This window comes from Hyperolius riggenbachi, chromosome 3, assembly GCF_040937935.1.
Source record: "Hyperolius riggenbachi isolate aHypRig1 chromosome 3, aHypRig1.pri, whole genome shotgun sequence".
Classification (NCBI taxonomy): Eukaryota; Metazoa; Chordata; class Amphibia; order Anura; family Hyperoliidae; genus Hyperolius; species Hyperolius riggenbachi.
This window is the reverse complement of record NC_090648.1, coordinates 500087373-500107438: the sequence shown is the minus strand read 5'-3', so window position 1 is coordinate 500107438 and position 20066 is coordinate 500087373. Positions and strand designations below refer to the sequence as shown.

General features: G+C 44.8%; 1 protein-coding gene across 7 annotated transcripts in view; it reads right to left on the bottom strand.

Annotated features, from left to right (window-relative positions):
- SGCD (sarcoglycan delta) overlaps positions 1–20066 on the bottom strand; it is a 1036820-nt gene that overhangs the window by 309757 nt on the left and 706997 nt on the right. For 6 of the 7 annotated variants that reach the window (XM_068278312.1, XM_068278310.1, XM_068278311.1 and 3 more), the window contains one exon: positions 5069–5254. In XM_068278312.1, coding sequence (XP_068134413.1) covers positions 5069–5254 — 186 coding nt within the window. Of the gene's footprint in view, positions 1–5068; positions 5288–20066 lie in introns of those variants that run through there. The other variant, XM_068278308.1, reaches the window with a different exon arrangement.

Here is a 20066-nt window from a genome sequence, read left to right as displayed (position 1 = left end):
GCAAAGTACCACGGTCACGGAAGTCTCGCTTGCGCCGTCGTGTGTGTCTCGTGACCTCACACTTTAACCCGCTTACAGGAAGAGGCGTCGCTGATAACAGTCGTCAAGAGGACGTCACGGGAGCCGTCAGACGGGAAGTACGAAGCTTAACTACTATACGGGGGAGCGCTGAGAACATCTGACTACTATACTGAGGGGGGAGCATATCTGACTATTAAACTCTGACTATTATACTGGGGGGGAAGGAGGGGGAGCACATCTGACTATTAAACTCTGACTATTATACTGGGGGGAGGGGTGGTGGGTGTCAGGAGTGTACCATTGTAGTTAGAATCGACTCTGATCGCACAACCTGTTGAAGATTTTTATGAGTGCTGTTCCTCCCCATTACACACACTAGATGACTTGCAATAACATGGGAATCTCTTGTTTGTTACAAAGCAATTTTTTATCGGAAACAACCCCCTATATGGCCAGGCATGTTCTGAAAGCATAAGATACGGAAATGACTAACCCGACCTGTTTCGGGCAGGTGGGCGTCACATAGCTACACCCGACGCACATGTTATAGGTAATCACAGTGTATGGAAGTTCCTGGTGTGAAATGGCTCCCCACCTTCTCAATATAACTCGTTCCGTGTAACATCCTAAAACATCTCGCTTCAATGTAACCTCGCTCCGACTCCTGCTGCATATCTCTTCTGTAACGACGTCTTCTGAAGCCCCCGCTGACTTCCCAGCTGGGCCCCCCGCTGCGTCTGCCTCACAATTACTCTCTGAGCGAGATTCCTGTGCTAAAATAAAGTTCTATCAGAGCTCCATGCTGTCTGCGGCCTACGGTAACTGCAAGCGTACAATTCCAGCTGCTTTTCCTCGCGGTAAAGAGATGGGAAACTCAAACAGCAACTCTATATGAAAAAAAATCAATAACTTTTCTGGATACGTGACTAAAAGTTTAAGGAGACCCCTGACTCTAAAGGATGACGAGAGAGAAGGGTGTGTCTGTACAGTGATCATTGCAAAACTGCTGCACAAATCATTATGGGTGACAAGAGTTTAGTACTTACCTTCAGACTTCCCCTAAGAACCGCATGATGATGTCACCACTAGATATTGCCAATGAGAAAGTGTGCACATACCTTCAGACTTCCCCCGAGTAGCGCATGAGGATGTCACCACTAGCCAATGACAAAGCATGTACATACTTTTGTCACCCAAAATGATTTGTGCAGCAGTTTTGTATTGGACACTGTGCAGACATGTCCCTCTCTCCCATCATCCTCATGCACTGCTCAGGGGAAGTCTGAAGGTACATATACACTCTCTAATTGGCCATCTCTAGTGAGGTCATCCTCATGTGCTGCTCAGGGGAAGTCTGAAGGTATGTACACACTCTCTCATTGGCCATCTCTAGTAGCGACATCCTCATGTGCTGCTCAGGGGAAGTCTGAAGGTACATACACACTCTCTCATTGGCCATCTCTAGTAGCGACATCCTCATGTGCTGCTCAGGGGAAGTCTGAAGGTACATACACACTCTCTAATTGGCCATCTCTAGTGAGGTCATCCTCATGTGCTGCTCAGGGGAAGTCTGAAGGTATGTACACACTCTCTCATTGGCCATCTCTAGTAGCGACATCCTCATGTGCTGCTCAGGGGAAGTCTGAAGGTACATACACACTCTCTCATTGGCCATCTCTAGTAGCGACATCCTCATGTGCTGCTCAGGGGAAGTCTGAAGGTACATACACACTCTCTAATTGGCCATCTCTAGTGAGGTCATCCTCATGTGCTGCTCAGGGGAAGTCTGAAGGTATGTACACACTCTCATTGGCCATCTCTAGTGGTGACATCACCATGCACTGCTCAGGGGAAGTTTGAAGGTACATACACACTCTCTCATTGGCCATCTCTAGTAGCGACATCCTCATGCACTGCTCAGGGGAAGTCTGAAGGTACATACACACTCTCTCATTGGCCATCTCTAGTAGCGACATCCTCATGTGCTGCTCAGGGGAAGTCTGAAGGTACATATACACTCTCTAATTGGCCATTTCTAGTGAGGTCATCCTCATGTGCTGCTCAAGGGAAGTCTGAAGGTATGTACACACTCTCATTGGCCATCTCTAGTGGTGACATCACCATGCGCTGCTCAGGGGAAGTCTGAAGGTACATATACACTTATTCATTGGCCATCTCTAGTGGGGACATCCTTATGTGCTGCTCAGGGGAAGTCTGAAGCTACCAATACAGCGCAACACCATCACAATACTATCATAACAAACCAGCACCAAAAAGTCGCACTGGGCATTAGATGTGTGGGGCTACTATGCAGTGAAGCAAAATACAAAGAAAGTATGCTTCACTGCCGCTGTAAACGCGGCAAGAGGACACAATTCTTATACAGAAAATGGCGTAAAGCACACCTGAAGAGGGTGCACCATTCATTTCCCTTTAAAAAAATGCACATTGCCTGGCTGTCCTGCTGAGCTTTCTGCCTCTAGTAGTTTTAGCTATAGCCCCTGAACACGATCTGATATCTCTAACTGAAGTTCTCAATACATTAGCCACATGCTTGTTTCAGGTGTGTGATTCAGATGCTACTGCAGCCAAAGAGATCAAAAGGACTTCCAGGCAAATGGTATTGTTTAAAAGGAAACAACTATGGCAGCCTACGTACAGTATTTCCCCTCATTTCAGGTGTCTTTTAAAATATCACAGACAGATGAAATATATTTTGCATTTTCCTGACTCTTTACTAAGTATTTTTGTGCCTTAACCTATCCGAGATCCTATAACAATCTGCACACATGTATTCAGGAAGGCTGCGTGTGTCATAAAGGCCGCAGGAAATCGCGTATTTTACAGCTACCCCGGGAGGCAGTGATGCCAACCTCGGAAAAAGTTTTTTTTACTGACAAAGCTCCAAAAATTTACTGACAGAACATTACTGTACTGATGTCTAATATTGATATTACTGAGATTAAATTTAAGAGACGTCATATACTTGCCTCACGTGCAATACACTGGAAACCACATGGGTGGCGCACAGGGCCGGATTTGTACTTTTTGCCGCCCGAGGCCAACTATACCGTCTGTTTGGTTGTTATCTCGGTATGCCCCAATGAGAATTCTACTCCATCATTGGATGTCACAGACAATAACTATTTTAGTAATACGTGTATAGATTATGTTATGTTTTCCTTAAGAAATTGTATGTTATGTTTGCCATCTCATTAATGATGGAACCATTGTGTCACCATGAGAGGTAGGTTGATGTGTACCTGCAGGATAGAGCTTACAGGTCTTGCAGGGACAACAAGTACAGTACAGAGAGTTCAAAGGGAAAATCTGTCCTTATAGATAGGGATGGCTGCATAGAACAGCTTTACTGCCCCTCACTGAGCCACCCCTAAGTTTCTAGTGCCCTAGGCCATGGCCTATGTGGCCTTACCAGGAATCTGGCACTGGTGGCGCATGAGAAAGTAGAGTGCAGAGACAAGGGCGGACACTGGACAGGTAAAGCACGCACGGGAACTGGGGGATGGGGGGTTACATCTACATTTGGGAGGATGTGTCCAGGGGTTTCCATCACGCTTGTCGCTCGCGATTATCGCACATCATTTTCGCCGCGCACTCTATTAAGCATGTCGGCCCGAGATTTTCCAGCACGTCCAATCGATATACCTGATACACATTTTCCTCAGATTTGATAATAATTATAGAATCTGATGGTTCATCGGCCGCCAAATCTACTGATGTGTGGCCACCTTTAGCTAGAGTAGTGTACATTCCAGGGTGACACATGAACTGATAAGTAATAAGTGCTGTAATCTACTAAGGAAAAGAGGTTTTTTTTTACTGACACCACAAAGTTATCACAGACTTTACTGGCAGCCCAGATTTGTTTACTTTTTTACTGACAGTCAGTAAATTTACTGACAGTTGGCTACACTGCCGGGAGGAGAGACGGAGCCTGCAGAGGAGACCGAAGACTGGGCACATTATGCCACACATCACCCTCACCAGATTCTGTCACCGCCACACACGGTTTCTGAGGACACAAGTTAAATAATCGTACTCAATGCCAAGCCGCTGTAGCTATAGCTAATAACATTTTGGGATGCATTAAAAGGGAAATAAAAACTCGAGATGCTAGCATAATATTGCCCCTGTTTAACTCTCTAATAAGGCCACATCTGGAATATGGAATTCAGTTCTGGGCACCACATTACAGGAAAGATATTGCAGTTTTAGAGCAGGTGCAGAGACGAGCTACAAAATTGATACGTGGGATGGAAGGATTTGCTTACCAAGAAAGGTTGGATAAACTGGGTTTATTTAGTCTAGAGAAAAGATGCCTTAGAGGGGAACTAATTAACATGTATAAATACATCAGAGGGCAATATAATAGCTTGGCGGATGAGCTTTTTGTCCCTAGGCCTTCTCAAAGGACTAGAGGACATGATCTGCGCATGGAGGAAAAATGTTTTAGCCATTTATTTAGGAAAGGGTTCTTTATAGTAAGAGTGATTAAGATGTGGAATGCATTGCCACAGGAAGTCGTTATGGCAAATTCTATATCTGCATTTAAAGGAGGCTTAGATGCTTTCCTTGCGATAAAAGACATCCATGGCTACAATTACTAGGTAATGCCCAGTGGTGTTGATCCAGGGATGTTATCTGATTGGAGTCGGGAAGGAATTTATTCCCTTTTGGGGCTAATTGGACCATGCCTTGTAAGGGTTTTTCGCCTTCCTCTGGATCAACAGGGATATATGAGGGAACAGGCTGGTGTTGTAGTTTGTTTTCTGGTTGAACTCGATGGACGTATGTCTTTTTTTCAACCCAAATAACTATGTAACTATGAGTTAAACACTGCTAAAAGCCTCAGGTACTTTTCAAAAACAAGGTCCCTCAGCAAAATGCAGAAGCACTCAAGAAACCGATCTATGCTCGTTACATATCCAAGCTGAAAAGGCTGAGCTTCGACCACCCCTCCCGTTCCCCCTCTTAACACACTCACTGCCACATCTGGCTCGGCAGTCTGGTTGCCATAGTTACTCACAATAGTAAAGTTCATGACTTTGAGTATCCAGATGGTCATGGCGAGGTTCACCAGGATGAGTATCATAAGAAGCAGGACGAAGAAGTAGAGGCATCTCTTCCTCCAGCCGTAGATCCCCACTTTGTACACATGGGGTCCCTCGCTGCTGGAGAGCGTGCTCCTCTGAGCATACTGTTCCTGAGGCATCTGTAACAAGCAGAGAGAGAGAGAGAAAAACATGAGAAGGGCTGAGAGGGAAAATCTCTGCCGCCGTGCTTACTTGACAGGACCAGCATGCATTGCAAACAGTGGGGAAAGAAGGCCCAGTATCAGATGTGTATTTAATTAGTGAATTAGTGGGCTGCTTGGTGTCATGCCCCACAGAGGCAAGATGTTGTTGAAAATTCATAATATCCTGAGGCAGGGCCGGGCCGAGGCATAGGCTGGAGAGGCTCCAGCCTCAGGGCGCAGTGTAGGAGGGGGCGCACAATTCATTCAGCTGTCATTCCTAATTGTGTATTAAGCAGAAAGAAATAAGAAAAGGGGATACATAGCAATGACTGCAAGCCAGATAAGTTGGGGAGGTTGTGGGCCCTGTGGCCCTCTTAGTCTAATAGCAATCTTTGGTTGACGGCTGGGGTGGGAGGAATGGAGGGGCGCACTTTGGTGTCTCAGCCTTGGGTGCTGGAGGACCTTGTCCCGGCTCTGTCCTGAGGTGAGAAAATAGATGGGCAGAGGGCATAATTCTGCTACCTCCAGCCACGTTCCTACCACACTTGAAGCCACGCCTTGTCACACCCCCAGATAGGCCACCATCACAGGTCCAGTCATGCCCTCATCTGTCATGTTCCCCTGAGATAGTGCTGCTACCTCCAGCCATGTTCCTACCACCCTTCCAGCCACACCTTGTCACACCTCCAGAAAGGCCACTATCACAGTTCCAGTCATGCCCTCATCTCTCATGTTCCCCTGAGATAGTGCTGCTACCTCCAGCTATGTTCCTACCACCCTTCCAGCCACGCCTTGTCACACCCCCAGAAAGGCCTCCATCACAGTTCCAGTCATGTCCACATAATAATAATAATAATAATAATAATCTGACCATTTGTATAGCACTTTTCTCCTGTCTGACTCAAAGCCCTCAAGAGCTGCAGCCACTGGAACGCGCTCAAGAGACCACCCTGAGGTGTTAGGGAGTCTTGCCTTAAACTGCCTACTGAATAGGTACTGACCCTAGCCAGGATTTCAACTCTGGTCTCCCATGTCAAAGGCAAAGCCCTTAATCAGTATACTATCCAGCTCATCTCTCATGTTTCCCTGACATGGTGCTGCTACCTCCAACTTATCACCCTTCCAGCTACACCTTGTCACATTTCCAGATAGGCCACCATCACAGTTCCAGTCATGCCCTAATCTCTCATGTTCTCCTGACATAATGCTACTATCTCCAGCCATTTTCCTATCACACTTCCAGCCACTCCTTGTCACACCCACAGATAGGCCACCATCACACTTCCAGTCATGCCCTCATCTCTCATGTTCCCGACAACCCCAGCCACACCGTATCACACCTCCATTCACATTTCCAGTCATGGCATAAACACACCTCCCATCCTGCTTTCCTCACTCCTCCTGCCACACCCTGTAACACTGCCTTCAGCTATGGCCTGTTACTCATCCAGTAACCATCACACCCTCTATCATTTGCCACCACAGCTCCAGTAATGCTCCCATAACACCACCCATCAGACTCACCCTTTAAACAGGCCCTGAAAACACTTCTGTTCAAGAAGGCCTACCTCTCCTCTATCACGTCTAAACTCTCTTTGCCAAGCACCTGACCTGCAGCCCTACCTCTTGTTTACCTCCACATTGAATGCAAGTCTTTGGCAGGGTAGTCTTCAGAGGGCTCTTGTAGTCTTCAGAGGAAGACTGAGAGGGAACAAGGAGGGCCTAATAGGACCCAGAGCCTTCCCTCTCCATAGGTAAGTATCTGCCTTTTTATTTTTATTTTTTTATTGCTTCAGATTTGCTTTCCATTCAGCCTATTTAATGTGTCTGGGGAGTTCGCCCTTATGTCTCAGTCTTTTTCCTGAGGCCTGTTCCGCTGCTCTCCTGTTTGTATTGTGTAAATGGGTGAGTTGGAATATATTTCCATCCGGCTACTTTGGATGCCCAGTGCACCGACGTGCCATACAATTCTTCAGAGCCTGGACACAAAGTATAGTGCCAATAAACACGTTTAGCAGATAAAGGCATACATTTATCATACAAATACATAGATCAGATCAAAAGTGACAAAACTGAGGAAGAAAGGGTCATCAGGGATTTGGTTCCAAAATAAGGATTGTTCCTTCAGCAGAATAAGAGGTTTCTTGTCAAGGTATCAATGTTTGCTATTGGTAATAACTTTTTAATGAATAACTGTTTATAGGATTTATAGCCAGATTTCAAGACAGCTAAAGCCTGGTACACTCTTGCAATTATGACTGGACAATAACTGACCAATTTTACCACCTCCATGTAGAATGAGAGTCAACAGATATTGAATATTATGAGCAGATTGTGTAGGTAAACCTCATACTACAACTGATCTGTGATTGGCCAATCATAATTGAAAGTGTGTACCAGGCTTAAAGAAAACCTGAACTGAAACTTAAACATCAAAATAACCATACACAGGTCATACTTCCTCCTGTGTAGTCTACTTCTCAATCTCTTTCTCCTCTCCTGCGTCCTGTTTGGTCCCTGTGATCAAGGGAACTCTCTGTCCTCCATTTTGAAAATGGCCATTACCCATAACAGCTTTCTGGTCAGCACACTGTAAAACTGTAACATTGCCCACGTGAGCCATAGGGAAACATGGACATTAACTGGCACATCAGTTGTCCTCTCAGCAACTGATATATAACTGACAGCAACTGATATATTTCAGTTCTGACAAAATCTTGTCAGAACTGGAAGGGATCACTGTAAAAAGAAAATGGTGACCTTCTGAGTGGAACTGATGGCAAGGTAACTATGTAATGTTTATTTGAAGTTACCGCATGTGTTTATTTTAAATAATTTTACTCAGTACAGGTTCCCTTTAAGGTCTGAAGAAAAATAATCTTCTATCTGCAGTTAGGCCTAGTGCACACCAGAGCGTTTCGGCTGCGGTTTGCGATCCGCTTGCGGGTGCGGATCCGCTTGGGTAATGTATTTCAATGGGCTGGTGCACACCAGAGCGGGAGGCGTTTTGCAGAAACGCCTACTCCCGGGCTGCTGCAGATTTTGGATTGCGGATGCGTTTCTGCCTCAATGTTATGTATAGGAAAAACGCAAACCGCTCTGAAAAACGGCACTTCAGAGCGGTTTTCCAGGCGGTTTTTTGTTACAGTAGCTGTTCAGTAACAGCTTTACTGTAACAATACATGAAATCTACTACACCAAAAACGCTTCCCAAAAACGCAAAATGCTAGCTGAAACGCTACAGAAAAAGAAGAAAAAGCGTTTCAAAATCTGCTAGCATTTTGCGGATCTGCTAGCGGTTTTTGGTGTGCACCAGGCCTAAGGGTATGTCTCTACCAGCTTTGCACATCTAGAGACTGAAATCCTTGCCCATTCTTCTTTGCAAAACAGCTCCAGCTCAGTCAGATTAGATGGACAGCGTTTGTGAACAGCAGTTTTCAGATCTTGCCACAGATTCTCGATTGGATTTAGATCTGGACTTTGACTGGGCCATTCTAACACATAGATATGTTTTGTTTTAAACCATTCCATTGTTGCCCTGGCTTTATGTTTAGGGTCATTGTCCTGCTGGAAGGTGAACCTCCGCCCCAGTCTTAAGTCTTTTGCAGTCTCCAAGAGGTTTTCTTCAAAGTTTGCCCTGTATTTGGCTCCATCCATCTTCCCATCAACTCTGACCAGCTTCCCTGTCCCTGCTGAAGAGATGCACTCCCTGAGCATGATGCTGCCACCACCATATTTGACAGTGGGGATGGTGTGTTCAGAGTGATGTGCAGTGTTAGTTTTCTGCCACACATAGCGTTTTGCATTTTGGCCAAAAAGTTCCATTTTGGTCTCATCTGGCCAGAGCACCTTCTTCCACATGGTTGCTGTGTCCCCCACATGGCTTGTGGCAAACTGCAAATGGGACTTCTTATGCTTTCTGTTAAGAATGCCTTTCTTCTTGCCACTCTTCCATAAAGGCCAACTTTGTACAGTGCATGACTAATAGTTGTCCTATGGACAGAGTCTCCCACCTGAGCTGTAGATCTCTGCAGCTCGTCCAGAGTCACCATGGGCCTCTTGACTGCATTTCTGATCAGCGCTCTCCTTGTTCGGCCTGTGAGTTTAGGTGGATGGCCTTGTCTTGGTAGGTTTACAGTTGTGCCATACTCCTTCCACTTCTGAATGATCGCTTGAACAGTGCTCCTTGGGATGTTCAAGGCTTTGGAAATCTTTTTGTAGCCAAAGCCTTAAAGCCAAAGCTTTAAATGTCGCAATAACTTGATTCCTGACCTGTCTTGTGTGTTCTTTGGACTTCACGGTGTTGTTGCTCCCAATATTCTCTTAGACAACCTCTGAGGCACTCACAGAGCAGCTGTATTTGTACTGACATTAGATTACACACAGGTGCACTCTATTTAGTCATTAGCACTCATCAGGCAATGTCTATAGGCAACTGACTGCACTCAGATCAAAGGGGGCCGAATAATTATGCACACACCACTTTGCAGTTATTTATTTGTAAAAAATGTTTGGAATCATGTATGATTTTCGTTCCACTTCTCATGTGTACACCACTTTGTGTTGGTCTTTCATGTGGAATTCCAATAAAATTGATTCATGTTTGTGGCAGTAATATGACAAAATGTGGAAAACTTCAAGGGGGCCGAATACTTTTGCAACCCACTGTACATGTTATATTTTCTCAGCTCAAAATTTCAGGGTGATAATATAGATCCATCTGAAAATGGCGCCTGCGAATAATGGCACATGTTGTTGCCGCTAATCCGCTTGTCGCTTATCGCTATTTAACGTTAAAGCCTTACTGTTATTTAGCGTTAACACACAGAACCCTCTCTGTACCTATCCCTAACCCCTAACCACCCCCCTGGTGGTGCCTAACCCTAACCACCCCCCTGGTGGTGCCTAACCCTTAATCTACCCTGGTGGTGCCTAACCCTAACCACCTCCCTGGTGGTGCCTAACCCTAACCTTGACAGTGTTACATTAAAGCCATTCACCGTTTTGCAGTTAAATAACTTTTGCAGTTTGACTTATGTAGGGCGCTATTGATAAATAACGTTACTGTGTGCCGTTTTTCTACTTTTTTCCCTGTGCGCCATTATTATGCAGTACTAACGATAAATAGCGATAAGCGTATCTTTTTAATGCAGCGCCATTTTTATGCATAGGCACTGTGCGCCATTATTCACTGATCCGGAGAATATAGCCAGAGTACGGATGTCCATCAGTGAAGACAGCCTGCTCTAACATGATCTGCTGAGTAGGGATATTTGTATATTACTGATCACCCCTACTACGGAGTTGGATAATACTCGATAGCAATAGGGGGTGCAGAGGTTGCGACCGCGCAAGCATGGCTCCCAACTGTCCCTTTTTCGGAGGGACAGTCCCTCTCTGGGAACCCTGCCCCTCTAGTTGACTCTAAAGTTAATTCCCATGCTTTAAATTAATGTATTTCTTGTTTTCAAATGTTAATATGAAGGAAAATGAACAAAGAGAGAAAAGATCTGTTTGGTTTGTACGAGCGAGCGTTACCTGCTAGTCCCGCCCACCGCCATTTGACGCTAATCGGAGTTAAGCGGTTCCCGGGCAGCCACGCTTCCACCGCCCATCGGCGTGAGGCGGTCGGGAGCTGGTTAAAATGCACTGAGGGTGGGGAACCCTGCCAAAGGCTTACAATCTAAGGGGAGGGTTGAGGAAGACACTAGGTAAGGCAGCAGAACAGGTGCTTGGCAAAATGAGTTATAGATAGAGGAGGGGTAGGCCATCTTGAAGAGATGCGTTTTGAGAGCCTGTTTAAAGGTATTAAAGGAGAGGGTCAGTCTTATGGGTGGTGAAAGGGAGTTCCATAGAGTAGGGGCAGCTCTAGAGAAGTCCTAAAGTGGCTTGTCCCTTCAGTTCAGTCGTCATCTGTGACTCCCAATAGGCTTCAAGACTTAAACCAGGTTGTTTTCATTGCAAAGGCTGAACTCGAGCTGATGCAAATGCACTTCACGTATTTATGACAGAATTTTAATTTCATAAGAACTTTCAAACCCTTCCTTTCGGTTTCAGGCAGACACGGCAAACATTCCTCGCTGCGGACAAATTTTTATCGTGTTTGACGTATAAACTTTTAACCTCGTATTTTCTCTGTTTCGGTAATTACAGATAAAGCACACATCAGTCCAAGATATCTGGTGGGGACATCTCGTTTTCTGTCTCTGCATATTTAAGGAGGTGCTGATAAGAAAATTGCTACTTCAATGCGAGACTCGACTTGCTTGATATATTATCACCATTCCAAACAAACAAGCTTAAAGGACCAAGCTAGGAAAGTGCAAAAATGTCTAGAACATTGGCCAAGAAACAGGGAAAAAATGATACTAAACCCGATACGTCCATATTCCAGGAGTGTCTTGTAGACGTTCTCCCCTAATTACTGTGCCCCCCAGGCCCGGATTTACCTCACAGGAGCCTATAGATTAGGCACAGATGTCCTGGCAACTTAGATTTTGTCCTCTATGAACCTTCAACCCCCTCCAAACTGCAGCGCAAGTATGCTGGCTGTCCTGGCTATCACTTCTCCCCTACTTCCCTTGCCTGTAGCTACAGGTGCCCCTTAAAGTGAACCTTAAAGAGACACTGAAGCGAGACTAAATCTCGCTTCAGCTCTCATATATAGCAGGGGCACGTGTGCCCCTGCTAAAACGCCGCTATCCCGCGGCTAAACGGGGGTCCCTTCACCCCCAACCCACCCCCCGCAAAAGTTGGTCGCAAAGTTGGTCGTGGGGATTGTCTTCCTGGAGGCAGGGCTAACGGCTGCAGCCCTGCCTCCAGTCGCGTCTATCAGATGCGCATCGCCGCCTCTCCCCTGCCCCTCTCAGTGAAGGAAGACTGAGAGGGGCGGGGGAGAGGCGGAGATACGCACTGATAGACGCGCGTGGGGCAGGGCTGCGGCGGTTAGCCCTGCCCCAACCAGGAAGCGCTCCCCCGCATTACGGAGGGGGTTTGGGGGGACAGGGACCCCCGTTAAGCCGCGGGATAGCGGCGTTTTAGCAGGGGCACACATGCCCCTGCTAACTATGAGGTCTGAAGCGAGATCTATTCTCGCTTCAGACTCTCTTTAAGTCTGAAAAAAAAAGAGTTTTATTCACCTGGGGCTTTCCTCAGCCCCCTGCAGCTGATCGGTGCCCTCGCCATGTCCCTCCGATCTTCCTGTCCCCGCCGGCGGCCACTTCCGGTTTCGCCGTCACCGGCCGTCAGTCACAATATCTCCCCCTATGCTGCTATTGCGGCCCTTTTTTTCATGCACGCTATTTTACTTATGAAAACTTTACGGTATGCATGACTAGGGGTGTGTCGGGGGCATGATTAGGGGTGTGGCAGGGGTGTGGCTTAAGTGTTCCTCTTTCTTATCTCAAAAAGTTGGGAGGCATATCTTTTTTTCAAACCGGCAGGAAACCATGGCAACCATCTATGGTTTAGTTTAGTAAACTTCCCAAAAAACTTCTCTCTGTGTCATTGGTTGAGAAGTTTGCAAAGAGTCAGGTTGGGAACACACTAGGCAGTGCAGGAAACGTAGCGTTTTGCTGCATATGCGTTTATAGTGCGTTTTTAGTGCGCTTTACGTGCATTTGCATTTTTCCCGCACATGCGTTTTTCTTGTGTTTTGTCTGCGTTTTAATGCATTTGTGGTTCACATATATACAGTAAATCACGTATGCGTTTTGCATGCATTTTTTATGCGTTTTATGCAAATCACCTGGAAGTCAACAGGAAGCGGAAATACATCATCCAACTTTAAAAAAAAATGCGTATAAAAACACATGCAAAACGCATACAAAACGCACTAAAACACACCTCTGTGTCACCATTGACTTTCATTATGTGCGTTTTAGATACGTTTTTGAAAAATATGCAGCAAGACCAGCGTTTTTAAAAACGCACATTGCAGAACACAAGCATGAGTGTTTCTTCACGCGACCCATTGACTTGCATTATGTGCTTTTTCGCTGCGTTTTCCACAACGCTAGCGTTTCTGCCTAATGTGTTCCCAGCCTGAGGCGCATAATCAGAGGTGATCAATGAAGTGCTAAGGGCTTTGGCTTGCATGCAAATGTAATGCAGACTATATGCGCTCAGATGCACTTTCAACATTTTTGATCAGCTCAACTGTATGTACACACTGGTAATATTGGTTGTTCGGAATAATGGATTAACGAGCGATCACCGACTGGAATGTCGGTCTCTTAAACATGTAATGACTGGCTTTATGGTAAAGTAATCGATCAGTTGAATGTTGCGCACGCATACAAAAGTGACGCAAGAGTTTGTTGGGACTTGGTAGATGGATTCTGCGCATAGGTGTGAAAATCGTGCCTTATTTATTTATTGTATTTATAAAGCGCCAACATATTACGCAGCGCTGAGCCTTTTCTAACAATGTCTGTACACACTGTTGGAAATAAAGTATTGTCGTGCAATCAGATCCAGCAAGACAGATCGTCATTTGCCACCGATGTCTGTCGTTGGTCGTTTTATATGATCGATCGATTGTTTTGTAGCCGTTTCAAATGACTGTAGTCTAAACTGTGTATGCAGCTTTAAGCCTAGTACACACCTTCAATACTGATTGGCTAATTTTACCACCTCCATGTAGCATAAGAGCTTACCTGCACAATCTGTTTATAGTATCAAAATCTGTCGGCCCTCATACTAGGATGTGTGTCGCACCATGAGCTGCATTTGCCTTTGGGTTGTAGCTACTCCAGGCCACGGACTATGTGGCCTTTGATATAATATGCCAACCCCCCCCAAAATACAAAAATAATAATAATAATAAAAATAATATCACCCAGGTTAACAAGGTGACAAAATTTTAAGTTTTAGAAGATGGCTTTCCTATATAAATAATAATACTAATATGGTAGGAAATTAGACTATATTTACGGAACTACGTTAGGATTACATTCTGAGCTCCTCTGGGGACAGTCAGTGACGCGACTATTTACTCTGTAATGTGCTGCAGAAGTTGTCAGTGCCATATAAATACATAATTATAATAATATGGCAGGACATTAGACTATAACTATTAACTATGGTAGGGATTAGATTGTGAGCTCCTCTGAGGACAGTCAGCGACATGACTATGTACTCTGTAAAGTGCTGCAGAAGAGGTCAGTGCTACATAAATACATACCGTAATAATATGGTAGGACATTAGACTATGACTATGGTAGAAATTAGAGTGTGAGCTCCTCTGAGGGCAGTCAGTGACATGACTATGTACACTATAAGGGCTGCAGAAGATGTGAGCTCTATATAAATACACAAACATAATAATAATAATAATAATAATAATAATAATAATAACAACAACAGGAACTTTGATGTAGTGACAAGAGTAAACATGCCTAAAAGTACAACTGCAACAGGTGCTTTAATATTTTTTTCTTTTTTTGAAATATCTACCATTGCGCATTGCAAAAAAAGGAAAAAGTCGGGGGGCGCATGCGCGGCGCGGAGTGATGCAGACGCACCTTCCGTAAGCTCCGCTCACAGCACAGGCCGAACTAGACCAATCGCCCACTTAACGGGATCTCTGACCACTCAAAAACATCCCCAAGCCGTGGGAAGAGTTACGGACCCTGGAAATGTCACAGCAGGCAGCCAGCAAAAGGGACCAGCAGAGTAAAGCGGCTGATTTCTTCAGACCACGTGAGCCGTCCCAGACCAAGATGGCGCCGGGGAAGGAGCTCCCGGAAAGAGACCAGGCGGCAGGCAGTAAAGAGACCTTCTCTCTACAAGATATCCCCGCACTGATGGCAGACTTCAAAGAAACCTTCAGAGCGGACCTCCGAACAGCGGTAAACACAATAACAGCGCAGCTGGAAGATCTAGGAGGCCGCACGCATGTATTAGAAACGCGGGTAGACGACATGGCGGACGCCATCAACACCTTGCAAGACAACCAGGCAGCGCAGGATGAAAGGTTATCATCCACGGAGGCCAAACTTGAAGACATGGATAACAGGGGCAGGAGAGACAACCTAAGGCTGAGAGCAGTGCCCGAATCAGTGGAAGACATCAGAGGCTTCACCTTTGCTCTTTTTAAAGCACTCCTCCCAGATTGCAGCGAAGAACTCCTGAGGTTTGATAGAATTCACAGATCGCTCGTGAGGCCCAAAAGATCCGATCTACCCAGAGATATTATTATGAAAATGCACTATTCAGAAACCAAGGAACACATCCTGCGCGCGGCCAGAGGAATGGGACAGCAAGGCATAGGAGAATACAAGGTACAAATCTACCCCGATATCTCCCCTATCACATTAGCAAAGCGGCGCACTCTAAAGCCTGTCACCCTGGCCCTACAGAAAAGAGCGATACAATATAAATGGGGGTTCCCCTTTGCGTTAATCTTTACCTGGGGACCTAAGAAATACCAGATCACCACGCTCCAGGAAGGCCTGAGAGCCTTGAGGGAGAACAACGCACAGGAGGGCAGCGAGGAAATGATCACAGAACCTGGGGGCACAACGAAGCGTATACAAAGAGACTGGTCGGTGTCTCCTAACAATTCCAACAAAAGAAATAAAGATAGACATGGCACCCCATCTAAAATACCACAAGCTCAGAGGTCTTTGGACTTAAACAAATGATACACTTCACTGGATAATCTCCTATCTCCCCGAGAGTATGTCACTAAGAAACCGGGCTCCTTTGCCCTACAAAAAGGAGGAAAGCCCACTGCATATTTGATCAGATCCCAACAGTGGGTATATTCTGCTTTCTAAGTTACACAATTCGGCCGTACTGTGAAGAGGTGCTGCCCCACCTCATATCCCTTTGTCATCTGGGACGGGCACATGGAACATCTGTGCAAGCTTACCCCAGATATGCCAAGAGGTCTTTGGACCTATAGTTTTTGGCTATACAGCCAGTTGTTTTATATTATGTTTGTTGTTTTTCTTTTATGTGTTTACTGCAGATTAAGTTTAAGTTTAAGTTCATGTGAATCGGAGACATATTTCTATAATAGATGCTACAAAGATGTTTATCTCATTATGAATGTTAGGCCTACTCAGCAATTTGATGCAGGTATAGGATTTTTGTATGTGCAAAGAATGTACCACTACCAACCACCATGAAAGTTGTGAGCCACAATGCCCAAGGGCTTAATAGCCCAATTAAAAGGAACAAATGTATTAACTACTACAGATCCCTTCACCCCGATATAATACTCCTCCAGGAGACCCATTTTTCCAACAAATCTTTCCCGAAGTTTTTCCATAAGGACTACCCAAATCAATTTTTAGCTAACCATCCAGCTAAAAAAATAAATGGAGTGGCAATTTTAATGCATAGGAGTCTTCCCTTCATTCTGAAAAACAAGAGGATGGATAAAGAAGGAAGACTACTGATTCTAGAGGGGGAAATAGAGGGTAAAGGGTTAACAATTGTGAACATATACGCCTCATCCAACAAAAGTGGTACCTTCTTTGCAGAAGTAACTAATGAGATGAGGAAAACCAAAAACCCTGCAATTATCATGGGAGGCGACTTTAATTTAATTATCAACCCTAAACTAGACCACCAGTCCCCTAACCCCACCACTCTCAGACCCAAACCCACTAAATCCTTCTATAATTTACTTAAAGAGTGTAATCTAATCGACTCCTGGAGGGAAGTACATCCAAGGAAGAGCGACTTCACTTTTTTCTCAAACCCACATAGAAGCCTGTCTAGAATAGACTACATTTTTGCCTCTAAGTTAATAATCACCGGCATAAAAACCTCCAAAATCATACACACGCCCTTATCTGACCACTCTATCATGACATCTTCCTTCTCCCCGCTACATAGCATACCTAATAAACTTAAATGGAGGATCCCTCTATTCTTCCTATCTAACCCAACACAGGTAGAAAAAACAAACTCTTTACTACTAGAATACTTTAAATTCAACAAGCCCGAGGACACCTCTGCCAGTACCTGGTGGGATGCCCATAAAGCCTATATCAGGGGACACATTATTAATCTCCATAGTACTCTTAAAAAAGACAAGAAAGCACTTCAAATGGAATTAGAGTCCAGACTGCAGTACCTTAATAGAGCGTACTCCTCCCATATGTCAATTTCAGTCTTAAAACAGATCCAGGACACAAAAGAGAAATTGGATGCCCTACTAACAGAGGACATAGCTAGACAGTTTAGATGGCTGGGAGCCAAAAAATTTTATTTGGCAAACAAAGCCAACGCCAATCTAGCCAGGAAACTCAACGGCCAGAGAAGGGCACACACTCTGCATCCCCTGAAACTACCTAAAGGAGCACTAACCCACAACCCCAACAAAATTACAGAGCTTTTCAAGGAGTTCTATACTAATCTATATAAAAACAATAAATCATCCAACCCAGATAATATAAGAGACTTTCTAAACCAGGTCTCCTTACCACAAATAACACCGGATCAACTGGAATCCCTAAATGCCCCCTTCACCCTAGCTGAAGTAATCTCAGTAATCAAGGGCCTTAAACCCTTCAAAGCCCCAGGCCCGGATGGCTTAACCCCGCAATATTTTAAAAAATTTCAAGAAACTATAGCACCCCACCTCCTAACATACCTCGAATCAATAAGAGCAGGCCACAAAATATCAGAGGAATCCAATAAAGCCACTATAATAGTGATCCCTAAGGAGGGAAGAGACACCAAACTATGCAAAAATTATAGGCCTATCTCTTTGATAGACATCGACCACAAAATCTTAACCAAAATCCTGGCCTTGAGGTTAATAGATATACTACCTAACCTAATAAAAAATGACCAAGTGGGGTTCTTAAAAAACAGAGAGGGACCGGATAACATACGAAAACTATGTAACATACTTTATCATGCCCAAGCGAACCGCCTTCCTATGCTACTGCTGGCAGTAGACATAGAGAAGGCATTTGACTCTCTTAACTGGACTTATCTATACGAGGCGCTGTATAGATATGGTATAGGCGGACATTTTGTAAATATACTAAAAGTGCTATATTCCAACCCTACTGCCAATATACTTAACGCAGGTTTTGAGTCAGAAAGTTTCAACATTGAAAGGGGCTCCAGACAGGGATGCCCCCTCTCTCCTGCCCTATTCATATTGGCATTTGAACCACTATTAGAATATATAAGGAAGAACCCCAATATCCAAGGTCCTCTAATAGGTAATAAAGTATATAAATGCAGCGCCTTTGCGGACGACCTGCTTCTAACTATCACAAACCCACATATCTCCATTCCCAACGTTTTAAATACACTCAAGACTTTTGGCCTAGTTTCAGGACTAAAAGCCAACCCAGATAAAACAGAAGCCTTGTTGGTGCAACACAGCACAGAGGCAGAGGGAAAGCTGAAGGGCAACTTTGACTTTGTATGGAAGGAGTACGCTCTAAAGTACTTAGGGGTAAAACTCACCCCGGACTTGGATAAAATTCTGGACTTGAATTATATTCCATTATTTAAACACATCAAATCTAAATTACTTACCTGGAGCAGACTAAGAGTATCTTGGCTAGGTAGGATTACCGCCACTAAAATGATGGTCCTCCCAAAGGTCCTATATCTCTTTAGATCAATCCCATTATCACTACCCAGGTACAGACTAGAGACACTCCAGAGGGACATAAGGAGATTCATATGGGGGAAAAAGAGATCCTCAATTAAAGCCTCAATACTATGCGGACATAAGGAGTGGGGAGGGCTGGGAACCCCAAACCTAATAAAATACCAAGAGGCAGCTAGATCAGCCCAAATTCTAAGCTCCTCTTTCATCTCTCACAACTCACAATGGAAAGTCATAGAAGATGCCTATATCTCTCCCTATAGAATACAAGACATCCTATGGGTGACTCACCCATGCATCACCCCTAAATCAATCAAGAATCCCATGACGAAAGACGCTTTTAAATTGTGGAACACTCTACGATTTAAATATAAGTTGATTTCAAGCAACTCACCTCTCACTCCTATTATTAGAAACCCACATTTCTCCCCAGGCCTAAGAACAACACAGTTTGATTGGTGGACAGAGAACGGGTTCAATACACTCAGAGACCTATGCCCCAATGGCGAGGTTATATCCTTTCAAGAGCTAAGGACTCATCATGGTGTGCCACTAAGGGAACATTTCAGATTTCTCCAGATTCAGCATTTTATTAAAGGCCAGGGCCCACAACCGCGCCCATTTGAGAGAACAGTCATTGAACGTAACTTAATAGCGAATGGAGAAATACCCAGAGCTATTTCAGTAATATATAGACAGCTGATCAGACCACAAGAGATGGAAACATACTCATATCAGAGGGATTGGGAGAGGGACATAGGGGAGTCCATTTCAGAGGACACATGGACAAAAATATGGAGGAACTGCTCTAAATGTTCAAGCAACTCATCCCTAGTGGAAACTTCTCTGAAGGTACTCTACAGAACATACCTTACCCCAACCAAACTCTGCCACTATTCAAATACTCTAGAAACTGTTTTAGAGGCTGTCAGGAGGAGGGTACCTTCTACCACATATGGTGGAAATGCCCCAAAGTCACCAGCATTTGGAGGCAAACGGCCCTGCTCTTCAAGGAGATTACTGGGGAGAACATAACTCCCTCCCCACTAAACTCCTTACTGAATGTTAAGTTGGAGCCGCTACCCAAAGCAGAGAATTCACTATATACCAAATTAGCCACAGCCTGTAGAATCCACATTGCTCACTCATGGATGTCTCACAACCTAAACTGGGATCAGATAATAACAAAAATCTCAA